The following is a 24,809-nucleotide window of genomic DNA, read 5'->3' on the forward strand; positions in this document are numbered from 1 at the left end:
CCTGCTGACTTTTGATGTTTTGAAGTCTCTGTGTCACAGGGTGCAGAGAAGAATTGTGTTCAAATGTGCACGGAAAAAACCCAAACCAAACCAAAAATTAAACACACCCAAACTTCATTCACCAATTTTGCCACCTTTCAAGTCAATGTATCTACTAGTCAAGTCCATTATACACAAGTAATCTTGGGAAATACCTAGACATGTAATATTTTTCTCTTTCTAATATCACGATTCTTGGTATCTCTCTTTTTCAAAAAAGTTCATTTTCCTGAATTAATATATATATAAATAATTTATTTGCAATGTTTGCTGATCCCTGGGCATTTTGTTTCACATTCCATCCACTTGGAGCATACAAAAAACTTGCTTTGCTCAATGAATTCTTAAATCTCACTTCTCTCAATTTTTTATTTTTTATGAAATCTTTTTTTTTTTACTTGATGCTCCTTATATGTTAAAGAAAAGTCTTAGTTTTTCGTGAGGAAGTCAACTTTTCAAATTGTCTCAAAATGGCTATCCTTCTAAAAACAGAATGTAAAATCCTCAGTTTGTGTGTGGAACTCCAATAATCAAGTGCCAAACTTTCTCCACAACACCCAGCACAAAAATGAATGGAGCAGTGCCTTCAGCTGCTCAGAGATACTGGCAGTGATTTTCATGCCTGGCCTGCTGATTTGTATGTATGATTGCAGCAAAAGTATGCAAAGCTAAGGCACACATTTGCATTTAGAACCAAAGTGTGCCTTTTCAGAAGTCTTTGCCTTGGCATTTTACTGCTTGATGTGTACACAGACGTGTCATCTGAGCACATAAATACACACAAGTTTAAAATGATGGGCCTGTGCTTGGAGGCTGAGCTGTTTCTCAACACCTCAGGTGATTTCAGGCACATGAAAAGGAGAGAGCTAATTGCACTCAGAGGTGTTCAGAATGTCACCTGCTGGAAGGTAATTTTTTTAGGCAGATTCCAGGCTACAGACTTAATTTCTTCCCTAATTCCTTACTAACAAGCACACATTATCATGCAAGGATAACCCCTGCCTGACTCCATAGTGATCTGGCAGGTTAGGCTCGGTGGTTGAAGCCCATTTAACCTGCGTACACTGTCATTAATGGTCTTCTATGTAAATGTCCTCCAGAGAAGAACAAGGCACAGTTGCCTGTTAGCCACTGTGCTTGAGCTCTTCACTTTGTTTCTTCCCTCCTAGCCAATGTTCTCTGCCATTTTATCCGCAGGGCTGGCAGGGAGGATCTTTCAGCCTGGGGCAAGGCACCAAGTTCCCTGGAGTCCAAATGAAGAGCTAAGGGCATCCAGAGGTTTGGGAGGTGCCCCTCAGTGTGGGGACTCCCCTTTGGGTATGGCAGGGGAAAGAAAGTCGATAATAGTAGGTAAATGAGAGAAATGTTCTAACGCTGCAGAGAAAAAAGTCTGAATTCTTGTGTCAAAATATAGCAGCATCTAGGTTTAAAAATTATTAGCAAATTGGAGCATTTCATCAGGTCAAAATTTTGTAACCTCTTTAATGTAGTCCAATAGACATTTCATAAAGCACTTCTCAGGATAAATGTTCATTACTGAAAAGTCCAGCTCAGCTCCCTGGCTAAAGTGATTATAGAGATAAAAAATGACAGTTCTTTGGCCCACTGTACAACACTGGGATCAGGAGATTCCAGGAACAAACACCATGACTATAAGAGCATACTAAAAATTAAAATGAACTCATCAGTTCTCAAATTAGATCGCTGAAGCCCCTGACTGATTTGGTGTTGCTCACTGTGGCACTGATAAATGTTCTCCCTCTACGATAGGCGTATTTCTTCCAGATCTTTGCTCAAAAACCTTAAACAAGCAAACTGAAGGAGCTACACTGAATTTGGCTGTTGAACAAAGATATGACTAACATTTGATCACTTGTATTTCAAACATGCTAAGCAGAAATTAGCACAGTTTGCAAGAAGCCTAAGATGGATGGTTTTGCCTTCAAAAAAGATGATTCACATTACACATATTAGAGCCTGATCTTTCAAGGGTGCTGAACGTCCTCCATTTCCTGTGACATCTATGGATGCTTACCAGCTCTCAGCAGGTATTCAGGGCATCAGAGAATTAGCCCATTGCTTTGCAACATCATGCAGTATTAACTTCTTTCAAAGGAGAAATGTTACTGAAGTTTTATATTGCTTTAGAAAGGAATTGATGCACCAGAGAAGGAAAAAAAAAAAACAAAAACCAAAAACCAAAAAAACCCAAAAAACACAACTGGTAGGTGAAATTTACAGAGGTTAAAGAGTATATAGGGAAGAAAAATCTGCTATGGAATTATATTAACTACAAATATAGGTGCTTGTTCAGCAACATACTTACACATATTCTAAAATGCCAAGTTAGTCCCACATTTTAGGGGGTATTAAATTGCTTAGCAGAGTTAGGGCCATAGATTCAGTATTGTCATTGCCAAGCATTCACACATGAAGAGTATGAAATTGTATGAGAAGAGATTCTGCTGTCTAAGGTGTTGGGTTTTTTCCTCTGTTCTGAAAAATTAAATTTTCTTGTAAAATACTTCAGCACACTTTTATTTTGTAAAAGGATACTCTAAAATGTGTTGCAGCACGGTAAGAATGCTGAGTTTTAATATTTTTATATAAGCATGATTTTAAATTTTAAAATGTTAGTTTTCTAACTGTACATATAGAAAGCTAAGAAGAAAAACTATTTCTTTAAATATTTCCATTTTTGGAAAAAATATTTTTATAATATATTGTCTTGTAAAACAACTATTCTTACTGATACATAATTTTAACATTAGTAATGTGTGCCTCCTGAATAGAACAACATCAGCCAAAGACAATTAGATACTTTTTTTTAAATTACATTTGGGATCCATTTTGAATTTGGAGCTTGCATTTTTACTGTAAGATATATTTTCACATTTTCTCTTTAATATAAGGGCAAGTGAGACTAAAGCTGAGATTCCCATCCAAACTTGTATGTGCAGGAGCTTTAAAAAAAACCCTCATCAAAACAGTACAGCTATTGCCAAAAAAACCCACAAGAATTTTCAGTGTAAGTCATTAAAAATCTCAAAATCACACACGCACATGCACATACTGAAGTCAAGATGAAATATGCCAATGGAAACCTTTACAGCAGATAAGGCTCTTAGAAACAAAAGCTCATACTCTCATTACCTCTCCTCATCTTGCACAGATTCAAACAGTATCAGTGAGAAAAATCAGACTTACTTTCTGAATTGTTATGACTCCCTCCTGGGTGTCTTTATCGACAGAAATTTTGAATACTCCCAAACCATCACCATCCACAATCTTATACTCCATTTCAGCATTAGGTCCCACATCTGCGTCTGCAGCTTTTATTCTGGCCACCACAGAAGCCACTGGCAAAGACTCTGGGACATTATACTGGTATGATCCTGTGAAATTTAAAAATGTAACAAATTCAGAGTCTTCTGGGACTGTAGACTAAAAAAATATAGCCTTCTTAAAAATCTACCTTCCTTTAAATCATGCACTTGGATACTTACTCAGGCTACCAGAATATATTCAGTTTAAAATAGAATTGCCCTTTTTTTGCTAGGTTTTCCTTGTGATGGACTCTGCTTTAAGTACTATGGGCATGATTTTTTCCTACAACAAGAGATGTGCAAGGCAAAGACGCGAAAACATAATTCAAAACTTAAGTGCAAATCATGAGGTGAATGCCTGCTACAGAGTTCCAATGCAGAAAATATTTTATTTTGTATTCCACAAAAGAGGAAAAAAAGCAAGTCAAATAATATCAATATAAGCTTTTATTCTTTTATAGCTGTGTATCTTGATTAGGCAGTTTGCAATCTGAATATGACTAGAAATTGATATATATTCATTTCTTTAACAGTAAGTGCACCATCTGCATTCTTGAAAATTCTAGCTTTTTCATTCAAGTAAAAAATTATATATATGTTGTCAAAAGGGTATCTGAGTGCAGTCTGTAGCCAATAACACCCTCACCTTCAAAAATAACTTCAGTTATTCTATTATTATTTCAAGCAGTTGGTGGCTAGAAATAACAGGAAATCTATTATGTACAGATCTATTTTTTTATATCATTGGAGGTGAGACTGGAGTGGACGTGAATATATTCTTCACATTATTTTAATTCTACTTAGCAAGGACTTTTCTTAAAAAAAAAAAGCACCCCAGACAGAATACTATCAATAAACTGAGCTCTTCAGGTTTTAGCGTCCAACTGTGTATTCCTTTCTTTGGTTAGGATGAGAGCCACCTTGGTCAAAGAAAGTAAATGGAGGGAAGATGATTTTCCAGCTCTTCTGTGATTAACTCCCTAGGAAACACTGTATGCACAAGAGAAAACCTGTTAAAATGCCAAAGGAATACGAAGGCTTAAGAGTCAAGTTAAAGAGCTATGCATCCTGAAGCCCAACTGGCAAGAGCTAAATATCTATTAAGGTGTATCTTTTTTTGTCTTTTTATTCATAGACAGAAAGTAAAATACATTAATAAATGTAGCTGCTGTACATCATTTCAACTGATCTGAAACATATTAAGTAAAGAAAAAAAGATTCTTCCAATGTAATCATCATCATCATCATCATCATCATTTCTGTCAGTGATTCTCAAAGTACTTAACATGGAAGCTGAGCACTTTTACTCTTTGTTCAGAAATAGCATGACGTGAAGAAAATAACAGCATTTAGAAATAATATTACAAGTCATATTTTTACAAAGTGACTTACGTCGTGGAAAGCGGGGTGGGTTGTCATTAACATCAGTCAGGGTGACAGTTACAGATGTAGTCCCTGATAACCCACCATTCTGCCCAACCATGTCCTTTGCTTGAATAACTAGTAGGTATTGGTCCTTGGCTTCTCTATCCATATTCGGAAGGGCAGTCTTGATAACACCTGCAGTAAGACAAGATATGTCAATGATTGCACAAGCAAATACGTTACCGTGAAAGCTGAGTTTGCCTTTAAAAGGTAGCAGCAGATCAATGATCACAACAAGAGAGGAAAGAATTAATTTAAACACTAATATCACAGTTTTTGACCAGGAGCTGAACTGACATACTACAAGCTTCTTTTAAGTAGTCACCAAAATCCACCAACTTTTATTTAATACTAGATTCTTTGGGTCATGCCATCCGTGACTGTTTTTTTCCGAATATTTTCTCCCTGAACTATAGACTTCATAATGACTTGGTAACACTCCCTTCCCTGGAAGATATCATCTTCTGTGTTTGATTTCCTACTCTTTTAGAGCTAGGAAGAACCGAATATTCTGCACTCATTTTTAAGATTCCAAGGTCAAGATTCATTTCACAATGTCTTGAATAGTCATTCACCACATTAACTCTTACTAACATTGATAACATGCCACACTCTGCATATATATGAAATGATCTTATTTTACCATATATTTGCTTTAACAATACCCACTTCTAAAGCATTAGTGTAATTAAGAGATTTTTTATTTATTAATGGAAATACTGTAATATCTGAAGTATTTTCTGTTATATCCATTTGATGATCTGCATATAATTTGTAATTAATTGATTTGAAATTAAAACCAGAAGAAAGCTTCATGTTTCATCCTTTCAGTTCTGCTGATACAGATCAGAAAAGAAATATGCCTTCTCAAAACGTGATGACTTTATGAATATTTCATGCTCAGTACACAGTACAGCCGCTAACTCTGATTTCCAGAAAGGCAGCCGTTTACTCCACCAGCACTTAGTGTCAGCAGCAAAGGAAACATAAACAAACTAAATAAAGGAGAGGCACATTGGGACACATATCTCTTCATCTGATATTTGTTGACTGTTTAGTTAGAGTTGTATTTCTTTCTTCCCTTATGAATGCAGGACTTGCCATTAATCATCTCTGGGTTGAAACATTTATTTCACAATCAGACTGTCTGGCACTACTTCATCCATCTTACAAGACATGTTAAAATACAATTAATATACATTTTCATAACGTTATTTTTTCTACATTGTTTTTTCTGGCCTGCTTGGTTTTCTATCATAGTTAAATTGCCAGGCAACGTTAACCAATCATTTGGAAGCTAATTATCATGCACACGGTACCACATCGAAGTGAAAACGTATGCAAACATTTCAGTCTGAATCCTTAAAAATTTTCATTTAGCAGAAACTACCATATTATTGTTCAAGGACTGTCTGCAGTCATTATGACAATATACATTGTACATACATATACATGGAAAGAAAGAGGCAGAGAGAAAAACCAATATAAATCATACTCATTGGGGGGAAAAAGAAATTTCTATAGAACTTGTGCTCAGGATGGACCTGTTGCAATATGAAAAATAATTATAGTATTTATTTCTTCAAATTTAGATGTTGTTAAATAGTGTGTGACCTTTTGGTCATAGCATTGGGATTCATGTCTGACTCACATCACAGATTGGTTATGATAAATAGGGTAAATAGTTTGTTTCTCTTTGTCTCAACTTGTCCATCTCTGAAATGAAGATTATAACTCTTCTCCATATTGGTGTAAGTGAAGGCTTAGGCACCAAACTGAACTGAGCAGAGCGAGAACATATTTTCCCGCTCTATGAAATGATACAGTAGAATGGGTAATGTTTATTAAACTGACAGAGGATTAAAGGTTGCATCTTGTTGTGGCTTAAAATATTCACGAAATTTCATGAAAATAATAAAAAAAGTTCCACCAGTAATTTGTTTTGAAAGTGGCAGCAAAATGTTGTATCAGATAAGGATAGGAAGCACAGTGTTTTCTTCTTCAAACTAATAAAGAAAAGATACATTTCCCACAACAAAACTTCAGTTTAAAAAGTAGAATGGAGAGGTGATCATGCCGTAAATCCATACTTAAGGAAATATGGCTATGTGATATTTAGATATTTCTAAAACAAACATCTGCAAGAAAACTTGTTCACAGCATCTTGAAATTTTCATTGATCAGAAAGATGGCAACAGGCAGCAGACGAGGGAGCTAGTAGATTGTCAAGAAGATAAAAATTCCCATTCCAGGAATTTCTGCTTATCACATAGCTCAGATGTGTGGTTTTCATAATCTGTTCTGAAGAATAAGAGATTAGAAGATCAACAAAATCCAAATGTATTCAATTAACCAAGAGACCACATTAATAAGTGCCTAGCAAGTTTTAATGCACATTTTCTTTTTTCTCAGCATTAGTGCAGAGAGTTTATGGAAAGTTACCTGTTTTGGGCTCCACAGAAAAGTAAGGTTGTCCTTGCAATATGCTGTAAACCACTCGAGCACTGTTGCCATAAGTAGGATCATCTGCATCAGTGGCTGTCACTTGAACTACAGAGGTACCTGCAAAATGTTTAAGAAACTATTGTACATAAAAAATCCAAAAATCTGAATTACACTTATTCAACATGTTGTGCCAATATATATCTGGAACAGTGTGATGTGGCTTTTTTACAACCATTCATCATTTCCATGCCGATTCAGCTTAGAGTATAAGGTCCTCTTTTAAAATCAGTAGTATCGGCTATTACAGAGTTCAGTCTTCCCAAATAGTCTCAGCCTTTGACTCACAGCAGTAAAAATCAACTCCTTCAGTAGCTCCCCCTCTCTACCTCTGCTTTTGGTTGATGGAGGGTATGTGAACAATATTTCTTAAATGATGGTGATGCCTGAAGTACGTTTAAATACGAAATATAGTAATAGTTTGCCTTTGAAGAGACATCTGCATGTTAAAATTGTAATGAGTAGTTAGAGATTCAAATACACATACATATATAAGTATTACATATTTTGATAATTGTACATATATATAAAAAATTAATTTTAGCCTATATAATTATCTACCCTTTTATAAAGAGATGGCTGAAGAGTTTCTGTTTCAGCTCAGATCAAAATGGGTGAGAGCTGTCTCTCAATTCCTTTAAAAAGTACTCATTTCCTTCAATAATCTGCAATACTTTAGTATCAGTTTTGGTAATAATCTGCTGCATGAACATTTCTTTAGCAAGAAATGTCTCTATGTTGACAGGAATAAGAAAGCAAAATGTCTAAATGGCTAGCAAGAGGCGTATATTTTGTGAAGATCTCATTCTGCATCCAGCTCCTATTCATTATGTTCTTCACGTCAGTTCCCATTTGCTTTGTTCTGTACAACAGCTTCCATGATGTATGCTGAGACCAGAATAAAACAACACTCGGGAGCCAGGGCCTTGGCCATGGTCACCACCCTTTGATAGCCAGAAAGGATTATTTTCTCTCACTGGCAGATTGTCTGGAACATTGAGACCTTCCATTCAACAGCCCAAGGACCCATTTGGAGGTTAGGTTGCAAATTAATATTGTAGCAATTTGGCAGATGCCCAGTAAAGGTCTTGAAAAGAGGATCAGATTCCTTCAGAAACCAGATTTAGACACAAGACTAGAGAAAAGCATTTGTTAAAGAGAGCATTCATTTTCTGAATGAACACATTTTTGACATGCGAAAATGAGAGCACAAGTCTAGAAATCACTCTTTAAAAACAAACCGCAATAACAAGTGTCCAGGATGAACTTAACATAAGTTGTATTCTGGTCAGTTTTATTTGGATTTTTTTTTGGAAATGGGTGGGAGACAGTTCTGAAATTCTTCATGTCTGATATAGTATGTCCCCCATCCATTTTCTTCAGCTTTTCAATTCTCAGTTAAGTAGAGGATCATAGCGTCCTGGGACCAGGCCGAAGGTTTGGAGAGAGAGAGAGGATTAAGTGCAGCCCTCCATAAAATGGTACAGATTACAAAGGATGGGATCTGCTTGAATGAATTCTGACCAGAAAAGATCATTCATAAGATAACTTCATTCACTTAAGTTATGGTCTAACTAACCCACATTCCTGATCTCTCTTCCTGAAGTATCCATGACAAAGTATTATGATTGCAATTCTATTTTAAATGCAATTTTTCTCTCTTGTGGCCTGTCTAATATTTTTGGACAGGGAAAAGGTTATCTCAACCTGAAATTTCACATGCAACTATTAAGTAGATGGAAAGTTTAAAAAGAAAATTGGTAGTTAATCCATCAAGTCATTTATCAGTTATGGGACTTAAAATACATCAATTTTCTGTTCACCAGTAACTAAGAGCTTTGATTCAGTATGTCAAACTGATTTTACAGATTAGTCTATAATGTAATTTCATACAGGGACCTATTTTAAACTTGCCAGAGTCTCTCCAGCTTTTGAGTACAAGGGTATCATAATGACTATTTGACATCCTGTGTTCTTTGTGAAAGCCAGGCTTACCACATTTACAAAGTCCCTAAGCCCTGCCAATGAAGCTTACAATGTCTGCAAATATTGGCAAAAGTGCTTATAAACCTCACACACAGTTACGTCTTTGCTCCTTGCTCTTGCCGCTTTCAAGGACTCCAGACCAATACAAGAGCAAAGAAATTACAGGCTCTGCAACCTCAGCACAGACCTTTTGGAAATCCTGCAAGCTTAGAAGTGCTTGTTTGCTGTAAAAATCTATTGATGTAGCAAACAAACAAACCCTCTACATTCCATGAAATGAATAAAGTCAGTATCTGAATCTAATTAGCTTTCTCCTAAAACACGTAGATCCTTTAGAAAAGTTTTTTTTAGGTAGAAATTCTAACATCAAATCTTTCTGCACTCATCCCACTTGAGTGTAATCAGCAACTAAAACACAATTATACTTTTCTAGTCCCTTTGTGCATCAAACCTCACGGGGAAAAGATCTTTTAAAACAACTGCTATTGTCATTATTTCTTTACCAGTTGCACACAAAACCTTTGAGCTTCCAGAAGTCCCATGCTGAAAGGGAGATTTCTACACAATATATTTTTTAAACAGAATATGCAAGCTAACATAAGGTATGCTAACTATGTGAAAAGTCCTACGTGTAGGAAATCAGTTCCAAGGAAACATGATGCACAGAAAGATAAGTGTGTGAAGATTTCCGGAGATCTTCCCAAAGGAAGCAGATTTCTCTTGAAGAACAGGAATTCCTTCAGAGGACAATCATTGCAACACAGAGCTGTCCTAATTTTCCTTGCAATGGATTGATGTCAAATTCATATGCTTCTTTTCCTTAAAAAAAATGTAACCAATAAAACTCTATGGATACTCATGAGTATGAGTATGAGTATCCATAGTTGGATACGATGCAAATGGTTCCAGCTACATCATCTTACAAAAGGAGAGTTTGTGTTCCTGCACTGAAATTAAGTCTTCCTTTTATTCTTGAACACTTTGCCCTACCTCATAACACAGACAGTCAGCTGTCATACATGCGTCCAAGATTAGGACTTACAGGTAACATGGAAAGTCAACAGCCTTCACTCCATCCAACAGAATGAGTGTCCCAGTAAATCCTGTTTATGGCAGCATTGTTCAGAGACCTAGACTGCAGGCATAAATAGAACACTAACCCTACCACAAACTTTCATTAGTGACTTGTTATAACCTGTCGCTTCGCAACTACAACTTTAAATATTTCTTACAGTTTGTGTATCTGATATGGGTTGAAAAAATAAATAGGGGTTATTTACCCTCTCAGATATGGATTCCTCTACAATTATTTTTCTCTAAAATTATGTCTTTGTAACAAAGCTTGAATATCAGTTCATTATAAAGAATTCTACATGTAGCAACTTCATAAACTTTTTCAGCAATTGCAGCAATACTGAGGGAAAATCCGTGCTGCTAATCAAAAGGTGTTCCACATATTTCTTTATTGATACTAGCTAATAACACACTGAATTTTGTGTGGCTGGCACAGATTTCTGTTTTTTTCCAGAATGTTTAAGATATGATTTTTAACCTAACCTTCAATAGATATTGGTAGACATTACAGAATCACAGTAATCTGAGAACTTGACTTATTTAAGTTCTGATATTAGGGCAAAGGGAAGGGAGGAGTTTTTGCAAAGAGGACCTTGAATTTAGAACATTATTTGTACTTTAATTTACCCAAGTCAAGATTCAGCAATGTTTCCAACATGTTGCAGAGATCAACCTTTTCTGTGACAGGGTCAGATAAAGGTAAACTGGTTGCTGAAGTTTATTTTGAGTTGGAGATCCTTCAGAGGGATCCTTTTTAAATCTCTGAGTTTATTGTTTTAGAAACCTCTGCACAAAGCTTTTTAAAAAGCTTGCTAGTAACTTGTGTGGTATTTTACCAGAGTTTTTAAATAAGTTTGTATGAGAAATGCTTGTGTGACTTCCGTGTTTAACACTGGTGAAATCATTTAAGGGAAAACTGGTTTCTAAAACTAGATGAACTTAACAAGTGATTAGTTTTGAAACTGCACAAACCCTTATCAATTGAACTGTAACCACAATAACAATTAAAAATAGAGCTTTAAAGGCAGTCAGTTATTAAAGGCATTGACTGATATCAATTAATGATGTGTAGTATGTGTAATACACAAAACAATTCCATGATGGCATCACATTTCTGCGTGCTATCAGCTGCTACTAGAAATATTAAACACCTTTACTATCAAGTTATCCATAATACCTGCTTAATCCTTACAGGCAACAGCCCAGCCTGGTTCTGCTCCATACCATCTGGTATTTCTGTGCTTCTGCCACTGGCCCTCACCCAGAGCTGATGCAGCAATGCCTCCACAGCCTTTTCCCTCCAGGGGTGTGAAGGAGGAGAGGCAGCACCTGGGGGCAGGTTCTACCCTCATCACCTCCTCCCTCTCCTCCCACAGCCTCGTCAGCTTGCCTTCACTTGGTGACAAAGCCCAAGACTGGTCCCAGCCCAGCAGCAAGGTCAGATAAAGTGAAGCAGAGAGGGCTTGTGACTGGAAAGAGACACTCTCCCTTTATTCAGGCTCTCAAAACCCACTAACCCACTTGTACCAAAGATTTAAGCATGACATAAAGCTTTTTTTTTGTCTTTTTTTTTCTTTGATATAAAAATCAAATGTTTCTATCCATCTCAATCAGAAATAACAAATGTGGCAAGAAAGATATTTGTTGTGCTGGGTAACAAGCAAAGCTGTTGATATGTCTGGAGAGTAGAGAAGATTAAACAAAACCAAACCTATGTTGGGTATTGGAATTTTTATCCCTAGTTCCCTTGTCTATAAGCCAAACAGATCAGTATCTCACATCAGCTAGTTTTGTGGTCAACATCACAGGAACACTCTTTTAACACTCCTTCAACTATAACTTGCAATCTTTTTGTTTGAAATACAACAATGCTAGATTTTTTAAGTAAGAGACATACTTTAAAAAAAAAGCCCTATGATTTTCAGGTAAGCCATATCTTTGATGGCTTTCATTTTGCTATGAATAGATTTACAAGCCATCAAGATATTTACCCTATCCAGAATAATCAATATAATTGGGCCTGACCCAAATATAATTTGAACCTGATCCAAAGTAATTTCAAATAACAGAAAAGATTGACTTCAATTAGCCTTAGATAATGTCCTAAAATGTTTGTCAAATAAAATACAGAATTATTATACTTGCATAACCACTCTTTAGGTTAATGGTTATAGTTTTTCTAGCTTTATAGGTAATTTGGGTTTATAATCCTGTGATCTCTTTCATTTTGTTTAATATCCAATTAAAAATCCTTGTCATGGATATAATTTTTAACAAAATAGGAGAGACATACTTTGTTTCTCCTTAATATTTCATGAATGCTTTAGGTGATTAATTAAAAATTTTGTTATATGAATAAACTATGAATCGATGTGACTATGTAAGACAAGTGCCACACAGGCATTTCATGGTAATCCTTAATTCAGTAACAATGCAGGACCTAGTAGTTGTGTGATACAAACCATGAAGATGTTTAAAATGTACGGTTTCAGGAAGCTGATGAAGATGAAACCACCCTTAGTCAACACAAATCCCAGAGAGTGCACAAGTCTCAGTTAATAATTTTGCACGATATTCCTCCTAAGTTGAATATACATTTGGTGCTGCAGTCCATACGGGAGAGAATTTCTTTCAGTCATTTATGTGGCAAAGATTCAACAAAATACGCAAAAGCAGCTCATTTTGAAAAACAGTTCTTATGTTCTCCACTTCACACTGTGTGCTCCCCACAGATTGATTCCCAATATATTTTTGGAACAAATGGAGCATGGGTGAGGGGTACAGGCATGGATTTGTGTGTGTAGGTAAACCTCATATATCTGTAGTAGTTGTCCATATGTCAGTATGCCAGTACAGGACGAGACAGAGGTAACTCATGCAAAAGGGAAATGTGGAGATATTGTTCTTCAGGGCACAAGACAAAGGTGCAAAAATCTAACCATGCTGCATGGTACAGCTCACTTAAATAATCTAATTCTAAAATAAAACAGCAATTTAAAAAAAAAGCTATATTTTTTACAGAACATATTTTTGAAGTGCTGAATATTTAGGTTTTACAGTCTTAGACTGTCTGATTATCTCTGTTTTGCCACAGTGCAGCAGTAAGAAGTTCTCAGCAATGTATCATGACTTCATCTCCTCCCTGATACTCTTAAAAAGCTGTGGTGTCCATCTTTCTTTCCAAGGCTACTATTGCCCGTTCAGCCATCCACACAGTGTTCGAGTGACAATGAACAAGTGCCAAGTATCAAATGAGAAATAGTGTTTATGCTCACTGCTTAGTAAAATAAATACATAGAAAACTCATTAGCAATGTATAACTTATTTCCTATTGGCTCCTAAGCTGAGTTTCAAATATAAAAGCAATGTTGACTAATGATTGCTGCAGGGCACTTAGGCAGGGAAGATTCTTTTTCTCTCTCTAGCTCTAATTTAGAGACATTGTTTAACATCCAAAAACACAGGAGATGGTATTGAGGAAACTATATCAAATTCTATACGGGCAGTCTTACTGTAAGAGTATCAAATTTCGATAAGGTTTAAAAACAGTCAAGCAAAGAAAATCCTAATTTCAATCACCATAGAACTCTCTTAACCTGAAGTGAGACTTGCCATACATGTATTTCCACTGAAGTAGATTAATCTTCTGCTTTTTTTAGCTTCATGCTTGCATATATAATTTCAGGTTAAAGTAAAATTTACCAAAATGTCTCTGGGCCAAACTTCTATCTGGTCTAAATCAGTCAGCTTTCAAAGGAACAGTGGCACCTGACAACAGATGAGCACTTGGTCTCTTCAAAATGAAGAGATAGTGGATTTGGTGTTGAAATTCTTCCCTAACTCAAACTTAGGAAAAATTAGCATTTCTTCTTTTCCAACAGAGTGTCTGAAGCCTCTAAAAGCCATTCTTCTCTGATTCCACAGGAATTTTGAAACTATCTCAAGTTATAGCCCAGGCCCTGCTACTTGCATGTATTTCCCAGAGAGCTGGATTTCAGTATTAGAAAAGATAGACAGTAAAATGTTACTGATACATGCAATGCTTAACGAAAAACTATGCTATGCACTAGCAGGAATTTGAAGAGTTTGTTAAGAATGGACTTTATCTGAACAAAATGATACATTATCACCTCTGAGAACCATAGCATAGGTGTGAAACTTATTATTGTTAATAAGAATTATAAAACAAAGCCTCTGAGCACTGCAATGAGAAATGCACCATAAAATGCTTATCTGAATCCCTACATAGCTATTTGAGTTTCACAACATTTTTGAAAGGGTAAATACTTAATCTAGCATGTTATTTCCAGTTAAGTCTTGAAATATCTAACTGTTGCAGGTGCCTCATAGATAATTAAGTAGCTTAGTGCGATACAGTAAAAAATAATGAATTTTTTAAAAAGGCAATAGGAACAAATTTCCCACAACACCAATAGTGTGTTTTCACTTACCCACAGGAGACATCTCGGGAACTCCAGCAGTGTAAGGACCATCCAGAAATTTTGGTTCATTGTCATTGATGTCCTGAATCTTAATGACGAACTCAGATTCTGGTTCCACGGGTTTATTAGTCAGCCTATCTAGTGCTTGTGCTCGGAGCGTGTAGTAGGCCTGCTCTTCTCGATCCAGCCTCTTTGTAGCATGAATATCCCCCGTGTTCTCATCAATAATGAAAATGGAACTTGCCCCTTCGCCTGACAAGATGTATTTGATGGAACCATCTCCTTTATCAACATCAGAGTGAAGCTGGTGAAAAATTGATGAGAGATGAGATTAACTTACAAAAGAGTCAGTGGCATGAAGACATGTAAAAATCATTCTTATGTCGAGCAATAGTACATGAAATTTTATTGTTCTTGGAAAGATAAGCTGAATGTTTATCGTACACAGCATGTGAGGGACCGTTAGAATCTGTCAGCTTGCTCTTTTGAGCAGGATAATTTCATTCTTTCCTGCAAACAATCTAATTTTCAAATGCATTTGATATTGTCTTACAGTCTTCTCATATCACAGTTTTACATAGCCACACACATAAACTACACAGCATTGAAAGTGAGGTGTAGTTTCCCTGGGACTACTTGTAGCAGGCACAGGACAAATGTACCTCATTAGGTCAAAATGTATTTTCCATTAGAATTGCAAGATGGATGTACAGAAAGAAATTTTCTTCCTCATCACACAAGCTATTTTAAGTAACAGAAGAAGATTCCACAGGTTTTGTAGCTCTTTTATGTCTACTGAGTCTCACCTTCCTGTTACAGAACACAGACTCAAACAATTCTCATACACTTTTCAAACTTGTATCAACAATGTAATTGATCTGGATATCACATTACAGTAACACACACACACGATACATTTAATATGGTACAAGTGAAAAGAACATCAGTAAAATTCAAAGTACTTGCTTTCTTGTTAAAAAGGGGATTATTACTCGTAAATAGCTGAGGACAATGTTAAAGATGTTCGGATTCTTTATGTCTCTTATCTACTTTGTACCTGCCTTAACTCCATGTCATGTTGAGTTTGGAAGTAACTCTACTGTCACCATCATCATCATAATTTCCTCCACTAACATTCTTTTTCTCTCAGCTGGGAGTATCACTGAGATAGTAATCACTTCCAGAATACATGCAGAAAATTGCTATCTCAGGCATAACTTAGCACAGCTGCAAAAACTTTTCCTATTTCAGCAGGGAAGTATTCGTGATCAGTTTTGAATTTTTCAGCTGGATAAAAAGCTGCCTATTTCTTACACATTATTTCACTTACACTGTCTGGATATCTCATACTCATGCAATTACTGTGCACTCCCTCTCTCTTTTAAGGCAGAAATGGAGTCTGAGCTTTGGACTGGATCAAAAAACAGAACTAGGGTGTCTAAATCAAATTAGATACATTATTTGAAAATATAGCTTACCCTCATTCTGCTGCTACCTGAGATACCTAAACAAGCCTGAGATTTCTTTGGTGGAGTTCTCTGAACATTTAAAGTCCTACTTCTCAGCACACTCAAGAATAGTCAATGCTGACACTGTGAGCAGATCAAGGTAAAATGTATATCACATCCAGGCTCTTTCAAGATCCTCAGCACTGCATATTCATCAGCCCTAACGGCTGGGGATTTATTCAATAAACCATACCTGTGTTCATCTCACAAATCTGGCAGCTGGGGCTTTTGCTGCTTTTTCAAACTTGACTGGAAGAAGTACCCATCTTCCCTACAAAGGAGCAGTGGCATGTGCAAGTAAGAATCTGTCTGGCTTGTTTTTGATTTTGTTTTACTTTTTTTTTTTTCTCTTTTCTTTTTCTAAGGCCTACTTCAGGGTGCGTCTCCTATGTGCTACAGAGGCATTGTGTGGGTTCCCCTACATAGCCAGAATCCTCCAGTCCAGACTGAAATGCTGAGCATCACATTACCCAAGAACTGAAGTTATGGGATGCAAAGATTCAATGCCTTTGTCTTCTTAAAGTGATTCAGTTTTCTCCATATCCCATATTCTAGCAGAGCACTGGTCTTCCTGTGGTGGCTGAGACTCTCCCATTCCCCCTGTAAAAGTTATTCCACCTTTTGTGGCATACTTAAGGATGTGTTGGATTGGAGAAAAGCAGATTACACCAGTTTACCCAGCAGTTTATCAGGCAGAGCAGTTTTCTGAATGTTAAAGATGTGTAAGTAGATCTCTTCAGGCAGAGAAGGGAAGGGATTCCATGTCTCAACTTTCTGAGAGCAACCTAGCAGTCTCTCATGGGGGTGAAGCCGAGCCCATCAGCACACCAGAGTGTAGTACTCACATCTGGGTCTCATGCTGCAGGGCTGCACAGTCTCCCTTTCACCTTGTATTTAGATCCAGACCTATCCTGAATAACTTCCTAGCAGTGTTTTGAAAGAAAAGAGACTTTCAGGGGAGAGGCCAAAAGTGTAAATCCTCAAAGATACACTGAGTAAGGCTTTCACATACCAGAGAAAGAAGAAATTCTGTAGCTTCAGCATTTCCCATTTGCTTACTCAGTGGCTCGCTGATTAACACATTGTTTTTTAAGGAGTCCCACTCTGAGGTCCATAAATCTCCTCATGGATGACACTACAGTGGCTGGTGCCCTGGAGTGAAATGCTGAACAGAAGCCACTTTTTGGAACAATGCCTTGGTAGAAAACTGCTACTGCACAGATTAGTAAGTGATTAGCAATGACCTTTGTTACTCCAAAGTTGAGGCTCTGGGAGAGCAAACTTCTTTGTATCTTTTATTAAAACTTTGTTCTACTAGGCCTTTAAAAAACAATGCTAGCCCATGCTCAAGTTAGTAAAGCACCATTCTCTACCTACTTAACCCCAGGAAGGTGATATAGCTCAAGATTTATTTTATCTTTGGCACTATAATACAATCAATTCTGTGTAAAGCATTCTAAAGAATTTTTTTCAACATTTTAATGTGTATTTTAGTGTCAGTCTGAGATAAAAGTACAATACAAGAGAACAATGCAAAAATAAACTAGGCTGACAGAATGTATGTTTGGTGCAGTTTTCAGATCACCTTTATTCCAGTTCCACCCAATATAATCCTTCCAAACAATGATCTTCAAATTCATTAATGTAGAATCATCAGTGATTTGCAACTAAGAACAAAATTTTTGAATGCAGCAGCCCTGTACCATATTTACAGCTCTACTACTACCAAATGTGACTTCAAACTGCCTGTACTTCCAGCTATTTAGTTTAAAATCCTAGGAAGTGAGAAGTAATATTTTCCTTATAATGTTGGCTTTAGAAAACACTTTGCACGTTCTTTTTTTTTTTTTTTTGTTCTTGGTTTGGGGGGTGTGTGTGTTTTGTTTTTTCCCCCACCTTTTTTTAAGAAGAAAGAAATTTAAGAATGAGACCTGGGATTTTTATTTGTTCTTGTGATTAATTTACCAACAATTATATAGAATTATATTAGTCCTCAAGACAGTTGTACTTTACAGGAAGACTCCAGAAAGCATCCATAGCGGTGCCATCTACTAGCTTGTCTATCACTCCTCCCACTTTCTACAGAGACATTCACGTAGGAAACAGAACTGCAGCTCACTCTGTAGCTACACATAGGGACTATGACTTTAGAAGTAGAGAGGATCAAGACAAAGGCAGTTTCAAATTCTTGTTTCAAGAGACATGGAGGATTCAAGGATTCACTGGGTAAACCTCATTTGATCCCATCCTGGAACATCCCAGACAAATTTTCTTTCAGAATTAGTTTGCAATAAATATTGTAAATAAAATTCCTCCCTCTGTTTTCTGAAAGAGGAATGCTATAGGTAAAGACGGCTGTATACTTCTAATTCATTTTATCCCTTGTTGCCTCCATGCAATATCCATGATGGTCACTCTCCACTTTGCCTTGGTTTTCAAGTAACCTTATTTCCAGTATGGGATTCATGATCCAATTATGATATGCTGATCCTATTGTTTCTTTGTTACATTCCACATACATTTAACCTGAAGATTTTAAGAATTTTGGTGTTGGGTGTTCCCTGCATTACACCATGTACGAGAAAGAGTACATGAGAACAGAAAAAGGAAGCAGCAAGCTTCTGCAGAGAGATGATGCATTTTTAACAGGAGGATAACTTTTGATGTTCTAGGAAAGTTAGCAGAGAGTGAGCAAATCTAATAAGAAAAGCCACACAAGCCTTGTGGAGGCAGAGAGGGCCAGTATGAATAAGAAGTGCACTTTTTTCTTTTTTTTTTTAGAAGATAATTTACTGAGTGTCTCTGAACTCAACCTAAAAAGGGCATTCATATCTTCTTAGGCCTAACTCCTAAAACTCCTCTCAGTTTTAGAAAATGCTTGTTTGGATATGTGTGAGAGAAGAAAGCAGTCAGCTTCACTCCTTTAATGAATGCAATTTTGTCCTCACTTAAATTTTTTGGCCCTGCAGCAATATAATTTAGTATAGGGACTCACCTAATGCATTTATGTTTATGTGGACCCTTAGGATGATGATTATTCTAGGGAAACCTAAATAATACATTTCCTTCAAGATCCCTAAGACTCAATAGTTTCTGGATTTTGTCTCTTTGTAGGTACAGATCTGTACAACCAAAGATGACGCCATTTTGCATCACTTGCCATTAAAGTACGCTAATGCAGTATTTTCAACAGAGAAGGACATATCTTTTTATCAGTAAACAGAGATACTGCACTGTGTTAAAAGTGAAGACCTCTGAGGTCTGAATGAGAGGTTTGCTATTTCTCTGATTTTCAGTTCAGGCTTCCTTAAAGCAGGTGCAATGTTCATATGCCTCTCTTCTCTGTTTTTTCTTCCCCAAAGATCTATCTTTGCAGTTTTTCCTGTTGTTTTTCCTGTTGTCCTGCAGTGTTTTTGCTGTGGCAGCATGGGTAATGTTTCATTGTGGAGTTTACAGATTCAGGGTGAAGAAGAAAAGCACAAAGAGAACATGAGGAGCTTCCAGGTTTTCAGCACCAGCAGGATGACAGAGGTAATGGTGAGAAAGAGACAGACAGAGCAAACATGAGATGCTTCAATACAACCTAGCTCCATAGCTCCCTGAGACCATAAGAAATGTGCACTCATTTGCAGAACAACTGAAAAGTTTTCTCAAGGAGGAGTTACCTTGCCTGCACCCTCTTCTTTCTCGCTGTGAAAGTACCTAGAAAGGGAGAAGAGGAATGAAAACTGCCTCCTCATGACTGTGCAGGCATCCATAGTCCTTGGTGATACGGAACTGATTCAACTGCAGCTTTATTCCTGCCTTCTCACTAAAAGCAAGGAGGGACTAGGAAGCAAGAAAGAACAAATGGAAGAAAGAACACCAAGCCAGGAGCAATATTCTTGTCCTTTTTATAACCACAACTATCACAAACCAACTGAGAATTGACTGTGGGAGGAAGACACTCTTGTTTTCATATACAACATGCCCCCCCGCTTTCTGGGAAGACTTAAAAAGGGAACTTGTCGGGTGTATACAGACTAAACATGTAATTGCCAGAAGAGGAAAGAAAGTAGGTGATTTGAAACAAAGACTTAATTTGGCTATTTCTATAAAATCTTGCTCATCACAACAGCCAGGTGCTTAAAACTTCTGTTCTTGAAGTCAGTATTTACTGTGGTTGCTCCTAGAAGGTTCTGAAATCCTTTTTCCCCTCAGATTATCACTGCTAGTAAGTGTTCTGAATTGTGATGACCTATAAAGTACTAGATATTTGCAGGTTTTTTTCTTCTTTTTTAAAATATAAGACTATTTTTGTTAACTATCAGGATAACTAAGGGTTCAATTAATTTGGACAATTAATTTGCTAATTTGGAACAATTTCAATGCAAATAATAATTAATATTTAAAATTCAGCATAGACAATGGAGTTAAGATTTAAGTAAAATCCAATGTGCACACATACCACATTTCTGTAATGTTTAAGGGCCTCACAAACACATTAGCTACTAATACAATTCCTGTTTTCAGAGGGAGCTATGAAACTACCACTCTTGTAAACTGTAACCGTATTTCAATATCAACAGCTTAAGACATCTTTTTTAATTTCCTTTTCAGTCTCATCATAGAAGTCATGTGGGACAGAATAGATTCCTCAACATTTTATTGATGTCAGCAAAGGCTTGTGATTCATATAATTGACTTCACACCCAGGCACTAGTGAAAGTATTATTCAGCAGATAATGATTTTCTTATAAAAGTCTTTTTTTCCAAGAAACATTGAGAAAGTGATAAAGGAGCTCCTGGAGGGCTTTTGTTTGCTTTTGGTTTTATTAATTTATGTAAAACTATAGTACAAGCCTGGGCTCAGAAAGAAATATGCTGGTCTATGTTCTGTGCTTTGAGCATAACAGATAATACTGAGGACAAGAGATCAAGTCAATATAAATAGCTACATCCAAAAGCCTAACATTTTTAATTAGACTTTGAAAAGTAGGAATATGCCTGTAATGCTGCCAGAGTTTCCTTGTCTCAGCAATGTTGTTGGTATAGTAGGGAACCAGCATAGACAACTGTGCCACAGTGGCACAATTTGCCACTTTGACATTCCAGCAATTTCATGCACTGTTCTGTTGCCTCCAGACTTTCTCCTTGTCAGGCAAGTGCAGAGATAGTCATGTGGGAGTACAACAAGGTCGCATGCTGTAGACCACAGTATAACCACTTTATATTTATCTAACACAAGCAGCTGGTGACAGGCTTGCTCAAAACCCAGTCAGCAAAAAACAAGACCTCTGTTCTGTGTTGATCTAAAACACCCAAAATTGTGTCTAGAGTGCTCAGAGCTGACCAAAGACCTAAGAGCTGCCGAGATAACCGAGGTCCGAGATATTTCCGAGATCTCTTCACATACAGCACTGTCCTTATAGACTGCCTGAACTCAGACTATCTCCGAATCCTCTTTTGTCTTGCTACAGGTAATACTACAGTCCTACAAAAGACCACAAGCCAATATATCTACCCAGGAACACCACAAAGGCAATGAGATGAGAGGTTACCTATCACATGAGCACATTTCACATTCAAGGTAAAACCAGGGCACATCCCTTTGGGAGTACTAGCTGTGTCATCCCACAGCTTGTCCTTAATAACCCTCCTGCTGGCAAATTATATGTCATTTGGTGAATTTTGACCTCCGAGATCTTCATATTCAACAGTGTCTATAAAGCCGGTGAGAACAAAGCTGCATCTACAATCAAGGTATTTATGCAGGTGCATGATTAAGAAAGCATAGGATAAGAGAGAAAATAAATAAGAAGGATAAAGATGGAAGAGAGGAAACTGAGTTTAAAAAAAAAACCAAGGTAAAAAATCCACAAACCAAAAAGCCAAAGTGGATAAGAACATGGACAGGTCTGAAGGACCAGGAAAGAACTGGAATGGGAAACAGGCTGATGAAAGACCTCAGATGAATGTGATGAGGCAGAGGAGATGGGGCAAGAGGAAGACAAAAAGAGACAGGCAAAAGGAAGAATGACAAGTTGGGAGAAAACAGCAAGGAAAAATAAAAAGTACAAATGAAAGAAAATGTTGAAGTAGTAAGTGGAGCTGATCTTCAGTGACTAATCAGTATTAGGCAAGAACAATATTTAAGAGTAAAGCTGTATAACTTTACTAGCATCTTTTTTTCATGTTCTGTTTAATGCAACAGGAATTAAAAAGGCTGATATCCTGAATCTAGTCAGGTGTCATTTTATTGAGGGTGTGTTATTATTATTATTATATATATTGTAATATATTATTATTATATTATTACTACTCCAAGTTCACAAAAAAAAGCCTACGTGGGGCAGGGGGGGTGGAGGGTGGGGAGAGGGTGCAATTTAAATTGTCATTGATTTTAAAGTGCTGGAACCAGAGGAGCAAACATAAGAAACATGACTGATGGGCAGGGAGTGTAGCATAAGTGTCAGCTTGTTCTGAATGAAGTAAGCAACATTCTTTAAAAAAAAACTTTAAAAATCCTTATTTCCCCTATCAATGTAGTTCTGAACATTTTTGCTGTTATAGAATGTATGTTTCTGTGCCTAAGAAATTAAAATAGTAAGACTTTTTATTATTTTACTCAGACTTATTCTCTCCCATGATCAAACTTGGAATAAGCAGTTAGGCTTTACTATCCCCTCCTTCCCCCATGTTGTTTCCCCAGCAAAAGGTTCAGAAATGTTGGTGGAAGAGTTTAGTGAAAAATATATAGCCCTTATACTCTTAAGTGACTGATCAGTCAGAAGGACCGATCAGCTCCAGGAGGAAATAACCTTATCACCTCAGCCACATGAAGAGAAGTCAATGTTTAATTTTGCCAACCTTTTGAAAAAAGGGGTGAAACAGGAAAGAGAACAGTGAAACTTCTTTAGTTCCTTGATGGTTATTGTTCAAACAAAATTCAAAATAAAAGTACCAAAATTCTAAAAATAACACTTCATAACATTCCAGTCAGTATCTAAGTAAGCCCTCAAGGCTTCTAAGTGGAAGACAAAGTTCAGATTAAAGGTTCCTCTAGGAATAAGAGATACTGTCATCTAAAGGCTAGTGAGTTGAATAATTAATAGGAAATACTGAAAACTGGATGTGATAAGAGCAACCATGTCACATTTTTATGACATTTTTTTCTCGTAATAACACTCAATCGTGTCTATAGTGTTCTCTCGCTCTCTGTGTATACTTATATAATTAAGCTCTTTATAGAGAGTGATCTAGTGATTGTATATATGTATACAATGTATGTGTACATTTAAGTGTATGTATGTGTACGTACATATGCACACGCACACACACACATGTGCATTTCCTTATTCTGTCCTCTTCTCCTCTGATCTCTGCAGATGCTGTACTCACAAATCTGTGCCTTCTCCCCCCCCGTTTTAATAAGAACACGAAATGCCCTGTGGCGACAGGGCATTGTGCAGCCAGCCCACCAAGATCAGTGCAGCTACAGGAGGAACCCAGAAGCAGCTGTTGCTGTAGATGGAGCTGAATGGGCATATGTAGCTGGCTGAGTATTCTTGAGGAGCTTTAATGGGCCATCATCATGACATGTCACTCTCCAAAATTACTATTTGTCATTCACACTCTTAAAAAGACAGTTTGGCAGCTTTGGGAGGTAAAAGCCATCTGTATACTGTGCATCATCACGTACTAATTGCATAATATTTATTGGGGGTGGGGGGACAGCAATACTGTATTGTAGCACCACCAAGAGCCTGCAGGCAACATAACACGTTCAGAATAGGAATGGAAAGAAGAGACCTGCTTTCCCCTCACACACACACTTCAAGCTTTTCAGAAATTATCTTGCTAGAATTTATAATGGGGAAACAGACCACAGTGTTTGTAAACAATATGCACATTGGAATCCTTACAGACCTGTTCAATATTCAGTTCTGTTTTGTTTTGTTTTTCCCCAAACCACTCTCAGTCCATCAGTATTTATTCCTTGGAGTACTCATCCTGAGTATTTCAGTAACAAAACTGCATCACTGACAAACCAAGCCATAGAGTAGTGGATTTGCTGTCTGAGTTACCATATAAAAACTGTTTCTGTTTTTATCCAAATAGATTTAATTTTTGATTAAAGAAACCAATGACTCAAACCTCATTTATACAAGTGCCTAAAGCAATTAAATCATGTGAAAATACCACTGGAGTGAAATTCTATTTACAAATTCCTGAATATTTATTCTTACCAGCTGTATTTGGGTCTCTGTATTTACTTATTCTCCAGGAAAGGGACTAAGTTCTCTTCCGTACATACCAATAGTATTTTCACATGATCCATATCTATTCATAATGCACCATACTACTTGCTGTTATATACTAAACCAACGTATTTAGTGGTCCAGTGATTTGATTTATTTTGTTGCCAAGAATCACTGAAGCTGTAGTGATTCTTTGAAGACAAAATTCTCTTAAAGTCACTACTCTCTATTTCAGCAGTGTAATAAAATTGTGTGAGGATGCTCTTT

At 36.8% G+C, this 24,809-nt stretch overlaps 1 protein-coding gene across 1 annotated transcript in view; it reads right to left on the reverse strand.

Moving 5' to 3' along the window:
* The window catches only part of CDH7 (cadherin 7, type 2), a 70,693-nt gene that overhangs the window by 27,174 nt on the left and 18,710 nt on the right, over nt 1-24,809 (reverse strand). The window contains exons 2-5 of the mRNA XM_009334379.1: nt 14,804-15,098; nt 7,233-7,352; nt 4,758-4,925; nt 3,247-3,434 (exon numbers count right to left, since the gene is read on the reverse strand). Coding sequence (XP_009332654.1) covers nt 3,247-3,434; nt 4,758-4,925; nt 7,233-7,352; nt 14,804-15,098 — 771 coding nt within the window. The remainder of the gene's footprint in view (nt 1-3,246; nt 3,435-4,757; nt 4,926-7,232; nt 7,353-14,803; nt 15,099-24,809) is intronic.

This window comes from Pygoscelis adeliae, unplaced genomic scaffold (genome assembly GCF_000699105.1).
Source record: "Pygoscelis adeliae isolate BGI_AS28 unplaced genomic scaffold, ASM69910v1 Scaffold221, whole genome shotgun sequence".
Taxonomy (NCBI): Eukaryota; Metazoa; Chordata; class Aves; order Sphenisciformes; family Spheniscidae; genus Pygoscelis; species Pygoscelis adeliae.